The sequence below is a fragment of the Lepidothrix coronata genome, unplaced genomic scaffold, assembly GCF_001604755.1.
Source record: "Lepidothrix coronata isolate B3197 unplaced genomic scaffold, Lepidothrix_coronata-1.0 Scaffold191, whole genome shotgun sequence".
NCBI classification, from domain to species: domain Eukaryota; kingdom Metazoa; phylum Chordata; class Aves; order Passeriformes; family Pipridae; genus Lepidothrix; species Lepidothrix coronata.
Genome location: NW_016690371.1, coordinates 1,377,218 through 1,400,174, shown reverse-complemented (window position 1 = coordinate 1,400,174; position 22,957 = coordinate 1,377,218). Strand labels below are relative to the sequence as shown.

The following is a 22,957-nucleotide window of genomic DNA, read 5'->3' as shown; positions in this document are numbered from 1 at the left end:
GCTCACCTACAGTTTACATGAACTCTGTTTAGTGCTTCACTAAACAGACACTGGATTGTATCCGGTCTGTTTCCCATCTGCTGTATCCTGCTCCCACCCCTGCACACAGCATTTTCAAAGACAAAACTAACCCCTGCTGCACTCTGTGGGATGCTGGATTTAAAAATTCCACACTGAGACCAGGTGCTTAACTAAGCCTCTCGGGCAGGAAGAAGCACCCGCGTCATTGCCAGACCCCGGGCTGGATGCTGTGCATGAGCTCCTCCACTGCAGCAGGGCTGGGCACGTGCAGAAGACTTCAGGGCTATTTTGAGTAAAAGTCTGAGCTAGTTTTGGAGGCCTGTTGATCTCAGGCTAAGCAAGGTCCTAATAGTGGAGCTTAGTCAGGTGCACTGGTCTAAGTCCCTCCTTAGGACTGCAGGTCCCTTTCTGAGTCTGGCCCAGGCTGCTGCAGGTCACAGGGGGAAGGTGCAGCACAGCAGGATGGATCTCTGTCGCACTGGGTGGTCTCACATCCCAAGCCCATACAGAGCTGCTGAACCCTTTTTCTTCACTGTAAGTTCTGATTTATGGCTCTGACAGTGCACTGCACTTTCCTTCACTGCAGCTATGGCCTGTATGTTTCACAGCTTTCTAAGGCCACCAACAGTTATTATTTTTGTCTGAGCTGATGCTAATGCAGGCCAGAGGAAGTCAACCAAATGCTTACCAAATTAACATCTGCGTGTATACACAAACCCATGGCAGAAGAAAAGAGGTTTATTTTGCCTTTCAAATCACCTTTTTGATCTAGAAGAGTGTCTTCATTTAAGGGGCACTTTTTCCCCCCCACAATTTATTTACTTAATTTTAATTAATGAGAGAAATTTTTATTTTTTTAAATCTGGATTTTCTGGATTATTTTTGCTATTTTTCATTAGACTATGATAGGTTTGGTTTCATGACTCCTTAATCAGCTACATTTGCTACCTAGATTTTTTCCCTATGTTATTATGATGAACAAGTTCACCAAACTTGTACTCTTTGGTTTGCTGCAACCTTTATGTCTCCAGGTACATTGTACAGCTATAAAAATTCGTGCAAATAACTGCATTGCACTTGCATTTGACCTAGAATAGAGCACAAGAAACAAACTGGAGAATCACATATATGAGAACAGAGTGATTAATAAAGTTTAGTATCACATTTAGAATCACTTTGTTAAATGATACAGTTTAATTTTTACACCATCATTTGCACATGCTAAAAGTGAACCCCTCTAAGTAACCCTGTACATGAAAGCTGAGATGTTCTCTTCAGAATTGCTTTTGGTATTTTCATGTCAAAATAAAAAAAATGTTAAAAAAAATGTGTTGTTCCTGGTTAGGTAAAGTCTCGAGTGAACAATAGGTTTCTGCACGTTTATGAAAAACTATAATTTGGTAATATGCTGAAGTTTTCACAACTGTGACAGCAATATTTTAACCTCTGTTTTAACTTCTCATTCAGCTACATTTAATTGCAGAGGTCAGTTAGGTTAATTACCAAAGTGCTCTCCTTATGAGTAACTTTGAATATAAATGCTGTGAAAATAACCAGAGCCTTCATATATGACAAAATAATCTTATCTGCACTGGTTCCGTAAATGAAACAGTGAATTTTGGTTGTGAAAAGCATACTATACAAGTTTTGGTTTGCCCATTTTTTTTCCTTCAGCACTGCAACACATTGAGCATTCAAAGTGCCTCAAAGAACATTTCCAGGGAATAAATTCAATCATTTAATAAAGAGCAGTAAACAGTGGCAGTGAAGGAAAAAAAACCCCATGTTTGTTGGTATAACCAGTGGTAAGTACCCAGGAATTTGTGGTTTATAATGCATGTTCTTAATCTGTCTTTGTTGATTTCGCAGCGATGATAGAGATACAGGTGGTTTGGCCAAGTTTCTGCTAGTTATTCAAATTGCTGCAGGAATGAAAACAAAGCCAAGGGGCAAAACATTATAAAAATGGATTGATTAACTTTTCTTAATAATTGCATCTCTAAGGTGAACTCATGCTGAAGGGGGAATGTGGAAGCAGGAGGAGAAAAGTTCTGACCACATCAGACTAACTGAAAGTCAGGTTGGTCCTGGTCTTCATACAGGGAGAGGGATACAACTCTGGGTTCTAACCACCCTGAACTGCTTTCTAGGACAGACTTTTTAATGCCTTTCTGATCTTACTAAATGGGGTGTTTCTACCAGTGAAGGAAGTTTGTTAGTTCTAGTTGCAGGTCAGCTCTATAAATGCTTTAAATGCTTCAGGGGGAAAAAAAAAGTAGTAAAAATGCTTACTGTGGAGTTATTAATGATTCTGTAAATGAACAAACCACCTCTCCCTATCACACTCCTTCCCTCATTTTATCCCATTCATTCCTAACTGTAAGTCTCACCATTTTTTTTCTCCTGCAAGCTAAAAAACAGTCAAATACACAATCGTGGCAGTTGGCCAAGATGATCACAGTCCCCTCACAAAGCCTTGTCTCTACCTGGTGCCTTCACAGCTAGAAACAGATGGAATTTTCCCTATAAGCCTTCCTTTTTCTTTCTGTAGGAAAGGCAGCAATACTCATTTCTGCTGCTTCCAGGCCTAAGGTCCAGAGCAGGAGGAGAATGCATGTAGTCTGCTAGCCTGACTTTTATAGAACAGCCTGTATATCATGCTATTATGCATAAAAAGAAAAGATTAGATGTATTTTTATGTCAAATTCACTCAAAAAGCCTCATATTCTATTGTAATTCATAAGTCAAACAGAAAAAAAAGCAAGGAAAGAAAAGGAGTCAGTGTGGCTTGATTTGTTGCCCACATATAAGCATCTGGTGAGATACAAAATGCCCTCAGGTGTCCTTCCAAGTATCCAGCTGCTGGTCCAGAATGTCTTTGATCTCCAGTTGGGCCTCACCCACATCTGCCAGCCCCATGTGTAGGTCTTAGAACCCTAAGACTTATCTACCAGGAGACAAAGGGAGACGAGTGGGGGATGAGTTTCAAAATGTTGTTTCAAGTCAGGTTATTAACCCAAGAACACCTTAGGATATCTCAGACCACACCAGAAGCCTGCGTGGGTAACTGAATCAAATTCAGCTGCCTTGGAGAAATTCACACTATAAGAAATTATCTGGTAATATTTTAATAGAGATCCTCACAGAGCTATGAAAAGGGAAAAAGACAAGAACTTTTGCAATGCAATAGCAAGTAAAAAAGATGACATTTAATAACAAAAAAAAAAAAAGGAGAGAAAAAAATTATTCTTTTCGGTTTGAAAGATTCCTTTGAGGGGGAATGAAAAAGGATGTACAACCACGTGTTTTCAAGACTTTCAGAAGTGGTGGTTAGATAGTATTCAGCCACTAATATATTTGCAAAGAACTAAAAAGAGGTAGAATTAATCATAAACATATAGAATATGACACATAATTGGTGAGAACATCCAATTCTATTTCAACAACACCAGAGCCTTAAAAGTATGAAAGTAAATACTAGACCCACATCTCTCTGAGGTAAAAATAGAGAAAATTTTAGCAGAAGTCTCTGTGACTGGTGCTTATAAATGTTGTGCATTCTCCCAGCTTACTACCACAACATTAGAATCAAACCTTAAATTGTATTTCTTTGGGTAGTTCACATCAAAAGGTCATAGAAATTCTTAAAAAAATTGTTTAAGTGAGTTCAATGCATACAGATCTACTGAAGATGTTTAGGAATGCTTCTGCTTCATGGTCCAAACTGGTATGATCAGAGGAAGAATTATATTAAGCTCATAAAAAGTTAACAGCAATAAGACTCATATATACAGTGTTTCTTTTTAAATCTTATCCTCAATCTGTATTAGTGATTAAGGCAACATTCCTCAAGATGACATTAGGATATCATGGATTTTTTTCCATGATATCTACAGAACATACGTAATCAGAATAAGGGATAATATTTTCAAAATCAACTGAAAAATCTCAGAACTCTCTTAGAAGCTTAAATGCTTCAGCAAAAAATTATGCTATTGTCTCTACCTTTAACATAGGTAAGAGGAAAAAAAAAAACCCGCAAAAAAAGCGCTTCAAGCAAGTATTCAGAAAAATGCAAAAACTGCATCCTACCAATGTGTCCCATCTGTGCTTTGTGCCCGTTCCTCATGGTAATCTTTTATCTGGGAACAAAGCCACGATTGCCGAAACAGTTCTGCTTGTATAAAGTAACAGCTTGTCCAGTAAGCAACAAAGGACAATTTTGTTCTCAGTACAAATAACCTGGCTGACTGTAGATGAGCTTCCTGAAGAAACAGATCAGTAACGCTCCATTCTCAAATAAAGCTGAACTACCCACTTACACTGTGCTAACCCAGTCCCAGATGCACCTGGATACCGAAAGGAACTTGTTCAGAACTAGCCAGGATATGTGCCCAGCTCTGGCCTGTATATACAGATCAAAGGTTGTGATACATAACATCACCTTCATGTCATTTGAAGATCTGACATTTTAAGTCCTTCACATAGGACTGGCCAGAGGAGTGGGTTCACTTACCTTCACTGTGGCATCCTGTGTCAAATATTGCAACTCTTACTGTGATAAGCTGGTAAATAAGGGGAAGTAAAGTGATAGTTATTATTTATTTTAGGAGGTGATCAGATACTGAAAAGGACAGTGTACCTTGGGGTGCCTTGTCAGTACCCAGAGAGAATATGAATTACAAATGAAGAGAATGAGAATATATGAGAGAATATGGCAATTGCCACAAATAAGGGATTATGTCACTCTACCTTATTTTTAAAAACAGATTTAAGCACACTAATAATCAAACAATGAATTTATTTGCAGGATACATTTATCATACATAGAAAACAATACTTATTGTTTGGTTGATTAAATAGAGAAAAAAAGCAAAACAAAACCACAATACATTAGTCAGTGTTCCATATATTTGTTAGCTGACATTTTAAAAATGAAGCTTTCTTTTTTTTTCCTTTTTTTTAAAAAAAACATGATCATGAACAATGCATAGTGGGAACAAAGGGTCTAGAAATCTAACATTCCACAGCTGTGAGTCAGTGTGAAAAATAAGGCTATGTAGAGGAAAAAAACTCCACAGTGAATTTCAAAACAATACATATTCCACTGACAGGCTTCAGATAAGATCATCTGAGTATATGAAATCTAAAAGCAAAGTTATGTAAGGAAAGAGGAATTTAAAATATTAACAAATGACTTGGGAAGGAAGGAAATAGATTTTTCTAGTGATGGCTTGGAAATAACCTCCAACCTTTCAAACTAATATCAACAAAGGTCAATTACGCTATGATGCTGCAGAAACCATCCCAAGACGAACATCTAGAGGTGAGAAAGATCCAGGTCAGTTTTACAAAATGATCTACAACTACTCATACTACTTATTCAGCACATATTTATCGATGGAAAGACACAGTGTTAAAAAGTTTCATCATCAGTCACTGAATGATGCAGTGAAGGGCTGGAAAACGTACCTTCGTGCTCTGAAATGTTAATTACAAGTTCTTTTCACATTTCATGACAATGTAAATGGAATGAATAGAATTGCAGTGTCATATCCTGCTCTTTGTTCCCATCCTTTCACACTGGGCCAGCAGTGGGAAGGTTTCATAAAGCTGCCATAAACTGAAGTTCTTCACTGCCCTTAATCACTGCCATCTGCTCTTCACATGATGGTGGTGGTGGAGTCCAAGAAACAGGAGTCACAGAGCTGCCCTTTCCTGGCAGTCCCTTGTACAATGCTTCCCAAATGCTGCATTAATACAGGGAATATACCCCAGGTAACTCTGTCATATTAAATAACTAATCTATATAAAGCATTACATGAAATTCAGGATGAAGAGGGTATAAAATACTTACTAATATTGGATCTTACCTGTGTTAAAATCCAGATTCCTTACTCACAAGAGTACAAGAACAAAGCTGAGGCAAGAATAGTTGTGGAAATTGGTCTGAATGCAGATGTATAGAATGCATATTTTACAAATAACTATATCTGGAGTTTAACTCACATCTTTTTAAAACAATTAAATACAGACTAGGCTACATAAACCTTTATAACCCTGCTTCATCTGTCATAAATGCCACAAATTCAGATCTTTCATATAGAAGACAATATACTAATTTATTTTAAAAATACTTCCTACAGGTCAGTCTTTGCTGTCATGTAAAATGTATATGAAACTATTGGGAAAACTGGGATTGTTGATGTGCTAAACTGAACAAAAATATATCCTTACTCAAAGAAAGCTGAAACACCCTGACTGCTATGGGGAGGTCTGTCCTGAAAACTTTATTTCTTCAGTATACTCTACACAGTCTTGCTTATCCCAGTTATCATTCAGAACAGCACAAACAGCAGCATTAAGAGAGTGATGGATTCCAAGGTTGACCTCTTTTAGTTGCCCTGAAAAATCTGTGTTTACCATGCTTGTAGCTGAGGCTTCACAGAAACTAAGAAACATAAACATCAACTGAACAAAACTCATGCAGCTGTTACATCTCCATCACTTATCATCTGTTAACAAAGTTAAGATCAGTTATGGGAGAACAACATAGTTTCTATTTTAAAATCCAGAGAAAGCCACAGAGAGAACTAATAGAGAGAAGGAAAAAGAAAAACAAATGCCTACATTGCAGAATATGGAGGACTGCTGTAAGTTACCCCTAAAAAAGTACTAATACATCCTGCAGCTGTATATGTATCTGTTATAAAAATGTATGTATATATACACATATATATCCACAAATGCAGAACCATCCCTGGAAAAAGTAACTGTCAATATAGTTGGTTGTTTCATTCTAAATAAAAAGGATGAGTTAACAAATTTTCCACTGTGGCTCATAATTTGAGCTAACTAATCTGCAAGTTTGTCTATACTTTTTCTAGTGAAGCCTCTTTCATTTAACTTGTACAGAAGCAAGCTGGTTCAAATTTCCTAATTAGCAAAGAGCACGTAACATCCCCCATGCTAAGAAGTTTGCCATTTTCATGTTGTATTTTGCATTATCAGAACATGCTATGTAAATCTTTGCTGATATAAAAAAAAAATCTCATAAAAAACAAAGCAGAACAGTGATAATAATTATGGAATTTTTCTGGCAATTTTCATGTAAAAGCTACCTATAACATTTCTGAATATTAGACATTACTTTTTCCATCTGATACAGATTTAAAATGCATAGTATATACATAAATAGTAGCAGCCATCCAATCTTTAGGAGTGCTCTGTTCTATAGTCCAGTCAATATGCCATATAATTACAGTGATGGATTTTGTACTGAAGATTCTGAGGGGCTAATTAGAATAAGAAGTGGAAAGATTTCATTTTAAGGAAAGGCTTCCTTTCTATTTTTACAAACACAGAAGAAACATCACAAATACTCCAGAGTAAAAATCCAACACACAGAAATCACTTTGTCCTTTTGTGCTAAATAAACAACCAAAACCCCAGGAAAAATCCTCCCAATAACTGTATGCGTGGCACATGCTTATGAGAATGTAATCCCTATGTTAGGATTACAGGAGAATGAAATGGGTCCACTGAACAACTTTTTCTCCAGACAGAGGTCCAACTTAAGTACCACCTTTGTCTACAGGTAATTTAAGATGTGCTGGGTCACCATTCATGCCCAGTTTGCTTGAAGTCTTGATTCAAAGCACCTAAATCGACCCTTATTCAGTAGAGTTCCAGATTGTAGAGAAATGGACTCATGAATTATTTTTAAACACTTCCAGTAGTCTCTCTTCCATATATCTAGGGCCTTTACAGCATACCAGTGTGTCTGTTTTGCTAAAACCATGACCAATGTCTTCTCCACCCTCTTCTTGATCTTGAGGGCAGACACAGACTGAAGTTCTACTTTACATAATCACTGAAAGTCACAGTTATACTAAGTAAATTGGATTTAATTTCCTTTGATAAGACTTCATGGTTTTGGTGGCACACTAAATAACCAGGAACAACCTGCTGGCCTCATTATAGCAGATGTAATTTGTGTATGTTAATTCAGAAACTTTTTTTAAAATCTGTTGCCTACATCTGCACGAGAAGCACTACGCTAAAAGATTGTCAGAAGCCATTGTAGTCATACATATAAAGTATCAAACTTCACGTTTTGAAAGTAAATATCCTGTCTTACTAAATTCCATTAAAACTCCTAAGTGCAAATTAATTTTTTGCACTGTAGCTTGGACAAGACACAGAGCCACTGAAAGGAAGAGCTCAGATCAGTAAGCAGTCACTTAGGTGAGAGAGCAGGCCTCTAGAACAGAACCTCAGAGCCAGGCTTTGTGCAAAGACCAGGCTGCTCCTATTCTCCTGTTCATGGAGAGAGATGGCAGAGTGGCCCATCAGAACTGCTCCCCTGAAACCTCTGGATGTTTCCAGGAGTGATTACAAGTTAGACTTTCAGGGCATAGTTTGTTTTACCCTTTCTTGCACTTTGTGTGACTTTTAACAGTCCCCCCAAAGGGACCAACTCACACTGGATTGACTGGAGGATTTCTTACCAGGATCTGTGCCTATATGCCTGGGCTGAAATGATTGAAAATGGGCAGCACAGGCCTGCCACCCCACAGAGGTGAACTTCATGAGGTCCACTCAGCCTGTGACAGTGCTGTAGAGGTGAGTAAACTAGCCAGCAACAAATAAACACATAGGGTCTCACTACTGCTTCTATCATCTTAAGAAAGGAGTACATCTTAATTAAGTGTGAAAGGAACTGTGCAAAAATACACATTGGTGGGCAAATGCAAACATCAGTGATGAATCCAAGCAGTAGCACCTGGAACTGGGCTCAGCCCCATTCCTAAAATTACCCAGGCTTTTACCTCTAGTGCCAAAAAAATGTATTTGACCTGGTCATGAACGTTTCAGTACTCCCTGCAGGCCAGTATCCATGAGCTTGTGTTCCACTTCAGTTCATGATGGAAGGGCCATTTCTGTAAAGGAAGTCTGGGCTGCAGCAGCTCCTACGGGGAGCACTGTACGAGGCAGAAGTTGCAGCATATTTTTCAAAACCTTCATATTTCAAATATTTAGGCTCCCAAACTGGAGCGTTTTTGTTTAAATATCAGCCTATATTGAGACAAGCCTCTGACTGAACCTGATTTATAGACTAGGCAATATATCATAAGAGGACATGAAAGTCAATATATAATCCTACTGGGTACAAAATATTACAGACTTAAAGAGCTTCAAAGTATGTCAGACATACTTCAATCAGCAAAACACTAACTGTTCTCCCACTGTTCATTTAAGAACAAGGATATTTCATGTATTCATTTCATTTCATGTATTAATTTCAGAAAGCAAAGCAAAATGTTTAAATTGTTCAATTCACAATCATATTCTTCCTCTAAATAATTCTGATCCAACTAAATATCTTTGTTAACTATTTTTGAACAGAATGAATCCTACCAAAGGAAAACAACCCTTTGAAATAGAGAAAGCCATCAGTGAGTTACTGTACATCTTACATGCATAGCATCAGAAGACAGACATCATAAAAACAACAGGTTTCACTTTTAACTGTAAACAGGTAGAATACAGGATTCTTTTCTGAGTAAAACAACACAAACATTACATATCACTTAGGAAAAATTGTGCACAGTATACTTCAGCACTCAGAAACTAAATCTCTGTTATCTTGTAGCTATTGCTGACAAATATTGCCTTTAAAAAAACTTCAGCTGTGTATGATAATATACAACTGAATGTGTTAAGAAACAGATGTGTGGGCTTTGTTATCCTCCCACATGCTTCATTTTTAGCAGACACTGGAACTTCTCATCTACATCCTGAGGACAACATTCCTCCAGTCATTTTGGCCAGCTGAAAAGGAAAGCCACTAACCCATATTGCCACTGTCTCCCCATTAACACATGGTAAGCATTTGCTTAGCTTTTCACCATTTTGAGATCAGACTTTAGGGCTTCTTAGAATCCAGTCTGGTAGAATATCAGATTAAAAAAAAACAAAACAAGACACTCAAGACTACGCTGACTGACAAATGATCAGAGCCCACACAGATTTTCTGACAATTATTCAAATTATAAAGCTGGAATTTTTTTTTCTCCCACTTTACAAATGTTTGAGGCCAAATAATTCCCTTATTTTGAGACCTAAATTAATGAAGTCTAACTTTTTCCTGTGAAACTTTACAATTTCTCCAAAATTATTACAGTTTTTAAAGAGTAAATAAAAAGGTTCTTAGTTCTATTAGATTTCTCATGACCACAGGCACGATGTTGTACAGTTTTAAATTAAAACAGCAGCCACCAGTGAGTGTTCTTTCAGTATCATTTTAAGGGAATTATTTCAGTCTCAGTACAGGACAAGTTTTAAAAGGCAATGGATTCATTATTTCTGTGTACTTTGAGAACTGATGGAAGTGTATCCAATGTTCTATCGTGCTGTCACCATCCAAAGTCCCAGTGCAACATTGGCAGCCAAAAGTGCACTACCAGCAAGCAAAATTAAAAAACCAACAAGTTCTCTGTTTTGTTTTTCTACAATGAGGGAACTCAGTGTGGCTTCCAAGAACGAATTTAATATCCACTGACCATCCAAAGCGAAGCAGGGTACAGCATTGATAACTGCCAGTGCTCCTGATAGTGAAATTAGGTATCTGGTTGACTTTAGTTAAGGTTCATGAATAATATACAAGCAAATGTAAAAAAAATATAAATATATATATATATAAAGCATATATAACCATATTATTTCTAGTATGCAGAGAGAACCATATGAGGGTTATTTTTTTTAGCTGCCATTCCGTTTCACAGAAATTATACGAGTAAAATACGAGCTTTACACCATAACATACCTGCTCAGAGAATTGCCTCTGTAGATCTTTATTTTTTTTAAGCGCTAGGTTGGTATATTTAGACAACCTGCACTCTTCACAGCTTGAATAAAAGCAGGAGACAGTGAAACCACACTTGATGCTGCCCATCTTCCTCCCTTGCTTTATGTGGTTTTTGGAGGAAGGTTACAGCTCTGACACCATGTCTGAAGTAAGAAGGTATTCTAGACCTATGACCCAAGTATGAAATCATGATTAGGAATATTTTCCAAAACACTCCCTAGTAAATGACTAGAATATAATTGGAAATCTGGCCTATCTCTCCTACTTACCTGTTAGCCAGAAAAGTTGAGTGGATTTCTGTACGTGTGTGTGCACGTGAGAATGAGGCACGGGTAGACAATTTTTACTGTTGGTAAAGGCTTCCTAACTGCAATACCTACCTCCATCTTAAATGGCCAGGAAAGAAGACATATGATTCAGAAAGCATCTGGGGCAGCGTGAACCTTGTATGTTCCCAGAAAAGGGGAGATTATGTTTATCTTTACTCTAGTTCTATGGACGACACTGAACTATACAGTTTAATTATTCTATAGTCATGTATAAACATTTCAGTTTCTAAGGTAAGAGTTCTTAGATTAGCTATATTCAAACCTATTAAGCTTTGTACATGTGTATATGTATCCTCACGTTCATTAACAAGAATGTTATGAACTGAACTATCCTGCTTTTTGAATATGCTTTGCTTTTCTGTTGAAGAAAAAATTAAAAAGAACAACCATACCCTGTTATTTAGTTCGGTCTAATGACACAAAAATGGTAAAACTCTGACATACCAAAGCTAGCAAGAACATCTTATTTGTCCTGCCGTAAATTCAGACTTACTTTTACCTTCTGGTCACATTTGTTAAGGCTCACCCTCAAGAGTTAAAAAAAGCACTGACGAGAAATATATTGTTAAGCACAGCAAAGTGAGAGATTTCATTTTGAGCTTGGCACATGGACAATAATCAATGGAGAGATGGGATAAAGATGTCAAAACTCCACAGAAATATTTCAGAGCATCCTGTCTAAAACGATATCCAACTGAAATTTTGCTAGGTCACTAAATTCTGAACAATTCCCTTCTTGCCTTAAAAGAACAAACATACTTTAAAGGATACTTGCAAAACGTCTCTATCACCACAGGCAGATCGATGCTTAGAAAGTTTTGTCGTGGTACAAAACTGCTGAGACTTACTGAAATGAAAATATAAAGACACACAAAGCATGAAAAGTAATTCCAGGGTTATAACATTACGAATTTTAGCTTATAATTTTGCAGACACATCAGATGTGAAATGACCTTCTTCAAAGAGGAATAACCAGTCTAAATATGGGTTTGGTTGTTTTTTTTTTGTTTTCACAGGAGTGTAGCCATTAAATCTTTCTTAAACATATCATAGTAAAGTCATAGTAAAGTCACTATCATAGTAAAGTCACTATCATAGTAAAGTCACTATCATAGTAAAGTCACTATCATAGTAAAGTCACTCCACAAAATACAATTAGCATTTCAATAAAACTAGATCTAAAATACATATTTTCAGAGGCAACTGTACATCTGTAGTCATAAAGACTCCTTTGTGTAATTTCAGTTCTTTTCAAAGAAAGATATTATAGCTACCAGACTTTTTCAACATATGCAGTACACATGTATACTGCGGGTGCACATGTGTATTTTCTCTGAAGGCCAGAAAATTCTTCTCTTGCAGTACCTGCAGAAGCTCCCCCTGACCTGAGGCTGAGCTCATGGTATACAGGAGCGGGGCAGATGGGGAGCAGAATTCTGGAGTCCCTCTGAGAAAGCCAAGGCTACGAGGTGAAGCACAGCTGTAATTGCACAACACCAGTTAGCCAGTACATAAGTAGCTTATCTTTTGTGCTCAGATGATAAGTGACTCCAAGATATAACTTGATGCAACTTAAACATCCGAGACATGGAACTCGGCATCCTTCCTATAAACAGTGACGGGAAAATTGCAATGTCAAACACAACATGATCTTGAAATACTTTGTTAGTGTACACACTGTTCTTTGAAGGTGTACATGAACCTTCAGTTTACTGCATGTCAAATGTTTCTTGAGAGGTTCTTCAAAGAAAAGTGAGGTAACTTGAGACCTGCCAGAGTACACCTTGTTAGTACAGGGATGCTCCATTCAGGTTCTCTCATAAAAAGTCTTGTTACAGTCTTTCAAAGTAAACAAAACAGTCTGAGTCTGTCAGCATCAGGGACCATTTGGAAACCTTAGTTCTATGACAGCTGGAAGTAAGACACCTTTCCTATACAAGGAAAGTAGAATGGAGTCTTATCCCCAGAAGGAAGGGTTTAAGGTAAATTAAGGCAGAGATAGAAAATCACCTTGAGAATAAACTTGAACAGTACCAACAATAGTCCTTCTGTCCCTAAGGAACAACTTTGGATGTGAATTTTCCCTACCTACTTGGGAAAAAGTTATAGCCATAAGAAATACCACCTCCACAGAGATATGCAAAAGCAAGAGTTCAAATCCCACACAATACAAACATCCCTTGGGAAAGAAAAAATTTAACTCACCCTTACAGAAATTTTAAAAGCATAGGCTAAGAGAAAACTGGGAACATAACATACCAAAAATGTTATTCAAATTCAGAAATGCTGCTAAGTATATCTTAGTTAAGAGTACATCAGATTTCTTCAAGTTCAATAAAGAATTCAAGGACACAGAAACAAAGGTGAGGGAAAGTAGTTCCAAAGGCACATAAGGCAGAGAACTGGTCCATTCAGTCACATAAAGACATTTTCTTCTTTTAACAGATGCCCTTGTAAGTCCAGCCAGCAAGCATACTATGGGGATGGAGAGATACATATAACAAGGAGTCCCAAAAAAAGAATGGTTTGGTGTGGCAACAAGCAGAGAACTTTCCATTACCAAAACTGCTGCTGTGCTTGAAAGTCATGTTGCCTCTTCCAGCTTAAGACCAATCTCTGATTTAGAGAAAATAAATCTGTTGGACTACTGAGGAAAGAACAAAACAGACAGAAATCCAGGACACCACCCAGCTCAGAAAGTCAGAGGCATCCAAGTTAATCACAGTATCATAGAATGGTTTGGGTTGGAAGGGAGCTTAAAAGATCACCTAGTTCCAACCTCCCTGGCATAGGCAGAAACACCTTCACTAGACCAGGCTGCTGAAAGCCCCATCCAACCTGGCCTTGAATATTATCAAGGATGGGGCATCCACCACTTCAATGGGCAACCTACGTTCCAGTGCCTCACCATACTTAGTGAAGAATTTCTTCCTTGTATCTAATCATTTCTAGAAGAAAACCTGTATGACAAGCCACTGATTATCAGAGATACCGCTAAGAAGTTCTTTGAAACATTCTGTGTATTTGTCTGGCAGTATTTACTATCAGCCACTACAGTAAAAAAAACCAGCTGAACAACAAAAAAAAAAAGGAAAAAAAAATCTTTTTCCTTGACATCTAGTCTACACACAAATTTACTCAACTAAATGCAAGATTTTATTAAAATACTTATTTAGCCTTATTTTAAAAGTTACACTTGTTAACCAGGAAGACACTATAACCTTCTGCAGCTTGATACTGGAGGTTGCCCTGAAGCAGGTGTAGGACCTTATAGTGGGTCTTATTGAACCTCATGAGGTTCCCATGGGTTCTCCTTCTTGAACTTGTCCAGGTCCCTCTGGATGGCTTCCTGTCTTTTGGGTGTGTCAACTGCACCACTCAGCTTGACATTGTCTGCAAACCTGTTGAAGGTATAATTAATCCTGCTGTGGGGGGCCTGCATCCCAGCCCTTGGACAGAGCTGCCCTATGGGATGTGTTCCCCTACCCGGGAGGGCAGCTCCCCACACAGCCCTGCCCCAGCTCTGCGGTCATTCTAGGGCCATGAGGTCACAGAGCCCCACAGTGCTGCACTGGGCCAAAGAACCGACTGCTCAGCCCCTTTCTTGACAGCAGCAGCAGCGACAGCAACAGCAGTAGCAGCGGGTGTGAGGGGGACCATGGTCCTTGTCCACCACCTCCTCCTCCTCATCCTCCTGACTACTCTGCATGCCAGGGCTGCTCAGGCTGCTACAGGGCAACTGCAGGAAGCAGGTCAGCTGGCAGCACCAGTGCAGCCTTTCATGGGCCAGTGAGGTCTTCTTACCAAGGAACGTGGATGTTGGGTTTTTCTTCCAGTGCTTTACTGAGGGTTTTCTCTGTGTGAGCACTCTCCTGGTAAGAGAGTCTCAAGGGTCCATCTGCTCCTCAGGGTGTTGCACATCGCCTTAAAGGAGTATTGCGCTGCCAGCTCAGAGGTCCCCAGGTCCTCCTCTGCAGCTCTGGCAATCCACTGACATCTGGCTCTCACATTTTTACCTGACCCCCTTCCAGTGCTTCTGTTCACAAAGGCAGAAGACCCTCATATGCAATGGAAACATTTCTTTGTGCTTGCTTCTAGCTGATTCTCTAAAAGAGTCTCTGGAAGCTTGGCAGAAAGATGGTTTGGAGCCCTTAGAGCCTGCAGGTAGATTCTCAATGTCCCTTTCTTTGAAAGAATAATGATCAGCAATGTGTCAAGAGTTTATTAATGAGCAATTTTCCTTAAGATGCCGAGGTTGGTGGCTTGCTGAAATCTTTGCCAGTTCGAGTCCTTAAGCAAAAGCGTGAGCCCACAGGTAAGTTAGTTGGAGGAAGCAGCATTTACCTTTTAATCTTCCTTCCACGTGAAATGCAAGTTGCTCCTTCCATGGCCAATGCCAGCCACTGGCATGGCCAGGTACTTGCTGTCCTGTGGTCAGCCGGTGTCAGCCATCAGGATGGCTGTGCAGCAGGCACTTCCCCCAGTGCCTGTTCTCGCACATCACATCAGCAGCCAAGCTAAAAAGTGTGTTGGTTTCAAGACATCTGGATCACATTCCACAAATGATGAAAAATGGGACTCTTGCACAAATGTGGCTCCCACTGTAGCTTCATCCCAGACCTTGCCCTGAGTAATGAGAGGCCCAAGGCACAACGGCAGCCCAGAGAAGGATCCCTCTCGTGAACTGAGGTCCAGAGCAATATTCTGGCTCCCACACTGGGCAGGGAACCTAGAGGGAACCTTCCCATCCTCCTGCATCCTGAGCCATGCTGAGGCTTTAACTGTCTCTGCTTTTTGGCAGCGCTGTCCAAGTCTGGAGAAGAACACAATGGAAATGCCAAAAAATCTCCTAAAACAGGCTCAGAGCACTCAGGTACTGAGCAGTCCTGCTGAGGTCCCTAAGTGAGAGGCACAGCCTGAAACCTGGGAGTGGCTGCAAGGGGTGCCCAAGCTGGAGAAAAGGCAGATGGGGGGGAGCACGGCTCAAGTGTCTCCTGAGAGGGCCTGACTCCATCCCCTTGTGGTATGGGAGTCAGCTCAGGGAGGGAGAGTTGCAGGTGGCACTGCCTGCTGCAGGGATGGTTTTTGTCCATGTCCCTCGAAAGAGTGACTGGTCAAGCAGTGATGCTCCCCCCCGTGCTCTCCTCCTGACCATCTGAGTTTCATTCAGAGGGACAACCTGTCCCAAAGGATGGGAGTGTGCCTCCAGGCAGCAGCACTGGGGGGAAACAGAGAATGTCCTGGTGGTATCAAACATACTGCAAGCTTACAAGTGGTGCAGAGGATGTGCTAACATTTGAATTTCTCCTGCAGAAGTGACTGTAGCAACGACCACACATGTTCCCAAAGCCGAGCAGCACATTGAAAGTATTTTCTGTCGTGGAGCAGGCTGTATGATAGGCATAGTGATAGTCCTGGTTGCTGTGCCAGTTGGGATACTGTTGTGTACTGCTGCAATCTGCTGGTGGTGTGATAGAAAACGGTGAGTCATCAATCCCCCCACATCCGCTGCCTCCTTCAAAGGCTGCTCACAGCCATGAAGCATTTTTAGTCAGGCTGCTGTGCAGCAGTGAGTTAGTGGCTAGCCATAAAACTCTGCTGAGTTTTCTGCTGTTGTCAGAGGCTTTAACTTGCCTTTTAATTCCTGGGTCTTCTCCTGGGGAGCCTGCTTGCACTGGAGCCAGTGTTTGTTCAAACTGAGCCTGCCTGGACAAGAGTAGCCTCCATGACCAACAGGCAGAGGCAAAGCAAGGTCAGGATGAGAAAGAGTGAGAGATAATACTGCTCTAAAAAGCAAGACATGCACTGGCACTTCCTGCTGACCAGTGAACCTGTCTGGAGGAATCCCCCTATTTAGTGGTGTCTTGAGGTGCAGGTATTCACCTTGACAGCTCCACCCATGGTGGTGAGCTTTGTCAGCTCTGGGCCCTGCTGTGGAGGAGAGTCCCTGTGTCCCACCTGCAACCTAGCCACCTCCTCTCTCCACAGGCGTCTCTCTGGAGATCGGCAGGAACGTGTTGGTCTGATCTCCCGCCCAGAAAGCCTGAACAGTTTATCTGAACCTGACCCACCACTGTAGCAGCCCTAAGAAACTGGCACATCTGATCCCTGAGCTGTCCTTGTTCCCCAGCCCTTCCTCAGCTGCACTGCAGCAGCAGCAGAAACTACCCAGCCCCATCCACAACAGGAACAGCCTCGTCCACCTCCAAGCCTGCTGGCCCAGCCCTCCGGACAGAGCTGAGGGTGGGCTCATCAGGGAAGGGGTTGGGCTGACAGAAACATGACCTACAGCTTCAGGGATCGTCTCTTTTTGTCTGAATAAAAGGAACAGAATCATCACACAAGTGTCTCGGTAGTATCAGAATATCCCGAGTTGGAAGGGACTCACAAGGATCATCAAGTCCAACTCCTGGTCCTGCACAGGACCACTCAAGAATCACACCATGTGCCTGAGAGTATCATCCAAATGCTTCTTGAACTTTGTCAGGCTTGGTACTGTGCCCTGAGGAGCCTGTTCCAGTGCCCAACCACCCTCTGGGGGAAGAACCTTTACCTGATATCCAACCTAAACCTCTCCTGACACAACTTTAGTCCATTCCCTCAAGTTCTGTCACTGGTCACCACAGAGAATAGATCAGTGCCTGGCCCTCCTGTTCCACTCATGAGGAAGTTGTAGACCATGATGAGGTCTCCTCCAGGCTGAACAAGACAAGTGACCTCAGCCACTCCTCAAATGGTTTCCCCTCCAGGCCCTTCACCATCTTTGTTGCCCTCCTCTGGGCACCCTCTAATAGCTTCTTATCTTTTCTATATTGTGGTGCCCAAACCTGCACACAATGTTCAAAGTGAGGTCACCTCAGTGCAGAGCAGAGCAGGATAATCCTCTCCCTTGACCAGCTGGTGATGCTTTGCCTGATGTCCCCCAGGACACGGTTGGCCCTCCTGGCTGCCAGGGCACTGCTGACTCATATTCAACTTGCCGTCGGCCAAGACACTCAGATCTCTTTCTGCGGGGCTGCTCTCCAGCCTCTCATTACCCAGCCTGTATGTACATCCCGGTCAAGTGATATCCAAACTCGTCATGCTGAAGGCTGGTTTCAGAACATCGGATCTGACCTCTTGTTCATGAGCCAAAACAGCAAAATGGCTGAGGCATCCAGTGTATTCAAAGGCTTCAAAAGACACACACTCCAATATACTGTAATTTCAAAAACCTAACTGCTGCTTGACTAATGGCCACTAAGTCACCACCCTGAATCTGAAGCTGTGCCTACACTGAGAATGGGTCACTAATCTTCTTCTCTTGTTACAACAAATTGTTGTCACCAACAGCCACTAGACATGGATCTAAACTCCAAACCTTGCTACCGAAGCAAACTCCAAACACAAAGAAACTCTTCAGGAAGTTGGTGGACTGAGCTCTAGTCACTGTAATATGAGGCAATGAATTTAGTGGTTGTAATGGATTAAACCTAATGGCAGTAGGCAAATTTGTCCTCCTAGGAATAACAAAAGGCTTGTCTTGAAAAAGACACTGCTGGGAAGAGGTGAACAGCAATGATCCTGGGTGAGAGAAAACACTCATTGTTTTCCCACTCTAATTAAACAATTCTTTGACCTGGAAATAACATTTCTTTTGTTGGCTAATGCTAGATGGTGTTGGCAAATATCAAGAAGAATGCACAACAAATACAATTTTAATTAGAAGTGACTGGGAGACTAGGTTGACCAAAGAGCTTTTCAAAACTTCTTCATGGGGGAAAGAGCACGTATGCTACAGAGGAGACAGACAGCATGGCATGAGATATTTCTGTGTGGTCTCCAGAAGAACTATACATGTAATTCTTTAAGTATGGGTTAAAAGCAAAGAAGGACCATCCTCAGTGATAAGGGCGAACAAGCATGGAAATACTGAGAAAACAGGCTGGACCACAAAGACCTTCATCATGGATTACGGCTGTTGTTGCTCATAAACATGCCCAAAGCCAGGAGGTGGCTTTTTTTTTCTTTTTTTTAAAGAAGACTCAAATACAACAGAAGTAGGAGTCCAGTTCAGGGAAATTATCAGGAAGTTATCTCCTAGGTAAGTTCCATCTTCTTTTCTTGAAGGAAATCTCACAGTTTTTGATCCCTGATGGGCAACAGTAACATTCAGGGACATGATGTCTCCTCAAGTAGTGTGAATTCCAAATACGAACCTTAGTCACCAGATTCTTTCCAACCAACAAGGGCCAGAGAAAGAAGAAAAATTTTGCAGTATCAGAAATCACATGAGGGAATAAAAACCTTCACACATAATAAAGAAGAAATAGTGCAAAGTTACATGGCAGTACTGACAGGGCCCTCCCTTTCAGTCTTACATATCATCTGTCCAACACAGGGAGAGCCTCTAGAGTATAACCGCCTGCAATAAGAAAAGTTTAAAAGTCTTGAGTAATACCACGTGTATTAAACTGACAGTATGAATTATATTGGACTACATTCGATACTTTTTACAGAAGGAATGCTAATTAAAATGATTAATCAGTGTGTCTGTCCCAAACAACATGCATTCCTAATCATTCCTTCTGTTTTAGTTTTGGTCAAATCTCCAGCGCTTTAGTTTCATTTAGGATTATGATTCCTTCCAGAGATTTTTTTTAAATACTGGAAATAAGTGCTACATATAGCGTCCAAACCAACAAGAAATATTTTTGCTAGGATATTTTAATTTGAGGAAACAAATATTTAATAAAAATAAGCTGTAGAGTCTATTTCTTCTAAGTAGCTATTATGGATATACATTTTTAAAAATACATTATCTTGAAGTTACCTTCAAATGGAAATATGAAATAACTACTGCTTCACCATAAATCAGGACTATCATGACAACATTACAAGCCTAAGTAAAAAATAATAAATGCATAACCTTAGAAGGTTATTCAAACATTACTGGCATTTCTAGAGAAAGTAAAGACATAATACACCCTAGTGCAACTCTCATATCATGTTGCATGTTAAATGTAGCACCACTCTAAAAAGTAATGTTTCCTGCAGGCAGAAAGATCACACTAAAGAATAAGGCATTTCTCTAAAACACATTCCAATTTCAAAACTCACGCAGTAGAGGAGGAAGTTATTTTCCTTTCTTAACAATAAAGAAATGGTTACCACTAACCACACCAATGGTTAGTCACATTTGATAAAAAAAAAACAAAACCTGCACCAGACCTGTTGGCCCCAGCCAGTATTGTACAGTGCAAAATTAAGTTTGAAATATTTAGAAGCTGTTTCATTGGGATGCATGAAACTCTGTGATGGTACAGTAGATTATCTGCTGCCCAAGCCAGGATTTTAGAATTTTAGCTCAGATGTTTTTCCAAGGGGAACACAAAGCATAGGTTGCATTTTCAGCAAAGTTTGTAATAAAGTCAAGCTTTTAGCTTTCAAATTAATACATTCAATGTACAATTCCCAGGGACAATAAATCACTTTAGAATTATATTCCTACATGTGTATGCAAACGGTATTTTCACACAGTAACTTCTTAAAGTAGAACTACCTCTTTAGATCCAATAACATTCTTTTCTGACTTCTGGCCAACTGACAGGTTCAATTCTTTTGCAGAATTGCTGTTCAGCAGGAAACACTGACCAAAACTCCATTGCTCCAACATATTGGAAAAGAGAATAACATCAATTGTTCTACAATACTGATAATTTGTATTGTTAGAGACCAAGAAAATTAATTCTATATAGTTATAGAACTTTCTTAAAATACGTTGCTCCACTTGGAATAGATGTCAACAAATATAGAACTGTGTGCTGATATCACACATGTGAACAATGTTTTCCTCTTAAATGGCAAGAGGCCAGAAATAAACAAAAAAAACATCTTTGGGGCTTAAATGATGGTATATTGTAAAAAAAGTTAAAATAAATACCTCCTCACAGAGTATCAAATTACCAGCACAGAAAGATAAAGACTGATAGATTAATTAAAATATGTTATGCAAGAATGTTAATGGCTTTACACTACCAGATTTCATCACTGTTTATAAAGCTCTTGTGTACCTAATTCCAGTGTTTATTCAGAAAAGTACAATGCCTTGCTAAGGAGATACTTTCAAATGTCTGAAGTAAAATCACCCTGAGAGGTACAGCTGACTATGAGGAACAGGTAGGTTCCTCACAGGAAGGGACAGTAGTTTAACACTTAAAACCTTTTAAAACCCATCTGAAGCTAAATTTCACCATGTCACTCACGCTACTAAGTACGACCTTCATAAGTTTGTTCATTCTTTCCATACTCTCTCCAGCAGCAGAATTACTGTTTACTTATATACCTGGCTCAAGTATATAAGCTTGCCCAAAGAAGAGCCACAGTGAATTTCAAAGTAAGGAACTAAACTGTTATGTTATTTAATTTAGGGCAATCAAATGAAAAAAGAATAAATCAGGAAAAGACTATGTTGTGATAATACTTGTGGTTCTGTAGTCATGGGAATCTGCCACTGATACTTGCATATTAGGTGTGATTCAAGCAGTCATGCTAATATTTCAAGCAAGGTGCTAGAGCAAGATGCCTACAGATTTTACAATAGCCTCTTGAGAGGTTTGTGTGTTAGGAAAATGCAGGTATCTGATTCCTATGACTAACCTGAGTAAGATCTGTTCTAGAAATAGCCCTTTCACACTTTTCTAAAAAAACAACCATCTCATATCACATATGGTTTCTATTACCTTCATAACTCATTGCACTGTGCACATTTCATTTTAGGTCTGAGTAGTCCATGTCTCTCCACTGGCTGTAACAAGAAATGGATTCTGCATTAAACAATTTAACTGACAAGCATTCCAAGACCTTGTTCAAGCAGCCAGGCAAAGGAAACCATATTGGAGATTGTTTTTGCTAAACTGCTTCAATAAATAATACCAACCTGTGTACTGAAGATGCATGGGGTGTCCTACATATAGCATGTCAATATGGGGTGGATGCTTTACCCTGATTAGCCTTGTTTGGTTCTCCAAAGAAGGAGTCACACAAAAGCTTGGAACAAAGTCCTTCTGGCAGTCCATGTTGGTTCGACAAACTTTGCTGGCTTCAATAACTTTTCGTGCTGGCAGACAGGCAAACTGCAAAGGGCATTTGAAATGATTATGAAAGTTAAAGGTATTTACCAAGGGATCAGAAGAAAAGAACTAAATATTCCTTTTTAGAGAAAATAAATGCCTCACTGATATCAGCCCATGAAGAGCTGAAATCTGATTTTTTTCTTAGTTTTTTTTTTGTCAAATCCTGAAGAACCTCTACCTGATACATATTCAACATTTCACTCCATATTTAGTGAGGAAGAAAGGGTGTGCACATACACCAAAATCAAAGCAAAGTATTTTTAGCAAAGGTACACACCTGCATAACAAAAAATGAAGGCATCTAAACATAAGTCAGTGATTTCTAATGGACGAAGCTTGCATCAACATACTTGTGACTTACCTGTATTAGAAGTTGTAGTCCTCATTGATCTAAAACCTCGTTTGGCCGAACAAAAGCTTATGTTCAGTAAATAAAACAACAAACCTACCAGGTGTGTGATAGCTAAGAAACTATTCTCAACTAAGATGAACACGGGACTTAATGCAGTGCTGTGTCCTTATAACTCCTACCTATAACTCTACCACTCTACAGTCTGAAAGATCAGAAGATCTGAAAGATCTTTCTTACTCCCGACAGGCCGAAGACAGTACAGCAGAAGGGA

At 39.8% G+C, this 22,957-nt stretch overlaps 1 protein-coding gene across 8 annotated transcripts in view; it reads right to left on the bottom strand.

Annotated features, from left to right (window-relative positions):
* Positions 1-4,802: 4,802 nt before the first annotated feature.
* The window catches only part of MBTPS2 (membrane bound transcription factor peptidase, site 2), a 64,284-nt gene continuing 46,129 nt past the window's right edge, over positions 4,803-22,957 (bottom strand). For 3 of the 8 annotated variants that reach the window (XM_017831484.1, XM_017831480.1, XM_017831483.1), the window contains exons 9-11: positions 22,139-22,334; positions 11,992-12,067; positions 4,803-10,651 (exon numbers count right to left, since the gene is read on the bottom strand). In XM_017831484.1, the coding sequence (XP_017686973.1) occupies positions 10,429-10,651; positions 11,992-12,067; positions 22,139-22,334 (495 nt within the window). In that variant the 3' untranslated portion in view covers positions 4,803-10,428. Of the gene's footprint in view, positions 10,652-11,991; positions 12,068-21,941; positions 22,007-22,138; positions 22,335-22,957 lie in introns of those variants that run through there. The other 5 variants (XR_001877517.1, XR_001877519.1, XM_017831481.1 and 2 more) reach the window with 4 other exon arrangements.